The sequence below is a fragment of the Penaeus monodon genome, chromosome 2 (genome assembly GCF_015228065.2).
Source record: "Penaeus monodon isolate SGIC_2016 chromosome 2, NSTDA_Pmon_1, whole genome shotgun sequence".
In the NCBI taxonomy this organism is placed as follows: Eukaryota; Metazoa; Arthropoda; class Malacostraca; order Decapoda; family Penaeidae; genus Penaeus; species Penaeus monodon.
The window spans coordinates 19,467,111-19,470,559 of record NC_051387.1 but is presented as its reverse complement, the minus strand read 5'-3'; the positions used below and the strand labels follow the sequence as shown (position 1 = coordinate 19,470,559).

The 3,449-nt window shown below is 29.5% G+C and overlaps 1 protein-coding gene across 1 annotated transcript in view; it reads left to right on the top strand.

Annotated features, from left to right (window-relative positions):
- LOC119578218 overlaps positions 1-3,139 on the top strand; it is a gene marked incomplete at its 5' end in the record, with an annotated part of 4,128 nt that extends 989 nt beyond the window's left edge. The window contains 1 exon segment of the mRNA XM_037925942.1: positions 3,135-3,139. Within this exon segment, the coding sequence (XP_037781870.1) occupies positions 3,135-3,139 (5 nt within the window).
- Between the last annotated feature and the right edge of the window lie 310 nt (positions 3,140-3,449).

Sequence of the window (3,449 nt, the reverse complement as noted above, 5' to 3'; positions counted from 1 at the left end):
AATTTTTTTTTCATTTTTTAAAAAATTATATAATATAAAACCTAAATAAAATAAATAATAATATATAAAATTATTTTAACTGTACTAATAATAATAGAGATCGTAATTTGTTGCTGTGGGGGTGTTGTGTGTTGTTTTTTTGTGTGTTTGGGTTTTTGGGGTGTGGTGTGTATTTGTTTTTGGTGTTCTTTTCATTTTTAATATTTATGTTGTCAATTATCGCTCCATTTTGCACCAAAATGAAGAGAAATGAATATTATTATTATACTCATTATATTAAGTGTGATTATCCTTTGATATAAACAAAATACACACCACCACATATCATATCATCAATATTATCTATTTATCATTATCATTACTTTTACTATTCCCATAAAAATATTTTTTTTTGTGCTGATCTTATTATTATCATTAGTTTTTTTTTTAAATCTTTCCTGAAATCATTAATGTTATTTTCTATCTTTAGTATTACCACCAATATCGTTATTTTTTTTTTGTATTATCATTATCATTTTCATCACAATCATGTTATCATTATATATCATTGCGAAAATTATATTATATCATATTATTATATTACTATTATTTTCAACATTATTTTGTTATCATATATATCATTACTATATCATGCATTATGTTTATTATTATCGTCAACTTATCATTATATATATTTATATTGTTGTTGTTTGTGTGTTTTATTTATTGGATTGTTATTGTTTTATTGTATTGTTAATTGTATTTTTATGATTATTATTCTTTTGTATTAATTTTTTATTACTATTTGATTATTGATTATATTATTATTATTATATATTATTATTATTAGTATTATTATGATATTTTGAATAATTATTATTATATTAATTAATAATATGATATTATTATATATTAATTAATAATTAATAATTATATAAAATTATATATATAATAAATTTATTATTATATCTTTATTATTATTATTATTATATTCTTATTATCATTATTTATTATTATTATTATATTATTGTATTGTTTATTATATTATTATTGTATGTATTATTATTATTATCATTAATATTACTATTATTATCATTATGTTTTTTTGTTAAATAATTATATTATTATTATATCATTCATTATATATCATACAATAATATTATTTCTATATCTTATCATCATCATCATTATATTAATTTCTTATATATTATTTATTGTTATCACTATCATTGTCTATTTTATTATTACTATCATATAAATTTTATGGGATTATTATATTATTATCATTATCATTAATATTGTTGTTATTATTATCATAATAATAATATTATTATTATATTATATTATTATGTTATCATTATTATTTGTTTGTATTATTATTATTATTATTATTAGTAGTAGTAGTAGTTGTAGTAGTAGTAGTAGTAGTAGTAGTAGTAGTAGTAGTAGTAGTAGTAGTAGTAGTGGGCCGCGGTGGCCGAATGGTTAGAGCGTCGGACTCAAGACTGTCACGACGGCAATCTGAGTTCGAGGGTTCGAGTCACCGGCCGGCGCGTTGTTCCCTTGGGCAAGGAACTTCACCTCGATTGCCTGCATAGCCACTGGTGGCCAAACCAGCCCAAGACAGTGCCGGGTAAATAGAGAGTGTGACTCGATAAAAACACACGGCGGAAGGCAATGGCAAACCACCGCTCTAAATTGCTAAGAAAAAATCATGGAAGCCCATGATCGTCAAGGCCGCGGTGCCGAATGGTTAGAGCGTCGGACTCAAGACTGTCACGACGGCAATCTGAATTCGAGGATTCGAGTCACCGACCGCCGCGTTATTCCCTTGGGCAAGGAAATTCACCTTGATTGCCTACCTAGCCACTGGGTGGCCAAGCAGCCCAGTCAAAGTGCTGGTCCCAAGCCCGGATAAATAGAGAGAATGATTACCTAAAAGGTAACACCGGCACTCTCCGTGGAAAGGACATGAAAACTACAATTAAGTATCATGCTGTGACCACGGCGGCTCAGACATAACCTACCGTTAAAAGAAGAAGTAGAGTATAGTTAATTGTTATGTTGTTATTATTGTATTATATCATCACCATATCATTAGAATCACTAGCATCATGATTATCACCATTATTTCTTATCATTGTTTTTTTATCATTGTCCTTAATTGTCTCGGTTTAGTCTAAGGTATGTCCTGCCATGTTCACTTACTCTCACGCTTTCTTTCTACGTACTGTTGATTTTTTTGTGCTTTTGCAAAAACTAATGAGACTAAAACTGAATTAAAGTAATGATATGACAATGATAATGATGATGACAATGGTATCATCATATGTAATCAGTTTCAAAAGATATAGTTTCTTACCACTACTACCACTGTCATTATTAATTATAATGATAATTATGATGTATTGTTATTACTATCATTATATCATTATCATTATCATAATGACGTGTCGTGGTTATTATCATTATGATATAATTGTCATTATTATCGTATCGTCATTATTATCCCCATTACTAATATTATCGTTATTATCATTATCATCATTATACTCTCAATTGTCATTTTTTATCATTATCATCATCATCAACATCAATAAGTCAGTCATTACTGTGATCATTGTCATCCTCATGATTATATATTACACGGTATTAATTTTAACTGGTCTTCACGTTTACTGTTATTCTTTTTATCATTTAATTTTTGGTGTATCTTAGTTACTTTTTCTTACACACTACTTCGCACCTGATCAGTTTATGCTTACTGTCATTATAATACAGATAATAAAAATTATAAAAGTAGTAAGGCTAATGACAGCCATAGTTATTAGAATATAATGATAATATGTTGTGGTGTGTGTGTGTGTGGTGTGTGTGTGTGTGTGTGTGGTGTGTGTGTGTGTGTGGTGGTGTGTGGTGTGCGTGCGTGCGTGCGCGTGTGCGTGTTCGTGTGTGGTGTGTGTTGTGTGTGTGTGTGTGTGTGTGTGTGTGTGTGTTGGTGCGTATGCGTTTGCAAACCATATCAAGAGAGAAGAGATGTGATCCATATAATCTCCCTCGGAATGGTTTAACATACGGTGGTGATTTTGTATTTTCAACTCAATTAGATATCACTATAGATCTTTTTACCATGATCTTAAAGATTTCTCTTTCAGGATAAACATATTGAGACAAGTTGCATGATAATTCATCCGTGAGGAACGAAACTCAAACATCAACAAGTGGTTGCCAACAATTGATTGAGCATTACTGTTACTGACTCAGAGCACCAGACTCCAGATGTTGTGACGAATCCGTCTAGAACGAAACAGGAGCCATTGATTTATTCTGCCATATAAATCCACACGAAGCTTACTTGGACATGTTTTATAGAGAGACTGCTTAACTTCCCTTGGATGCCTATCAGCCTGACGATACATGTGTGTAACTTTAACTTCACTTCAACTGCCAAGACTAAACGGCGTCTAAAA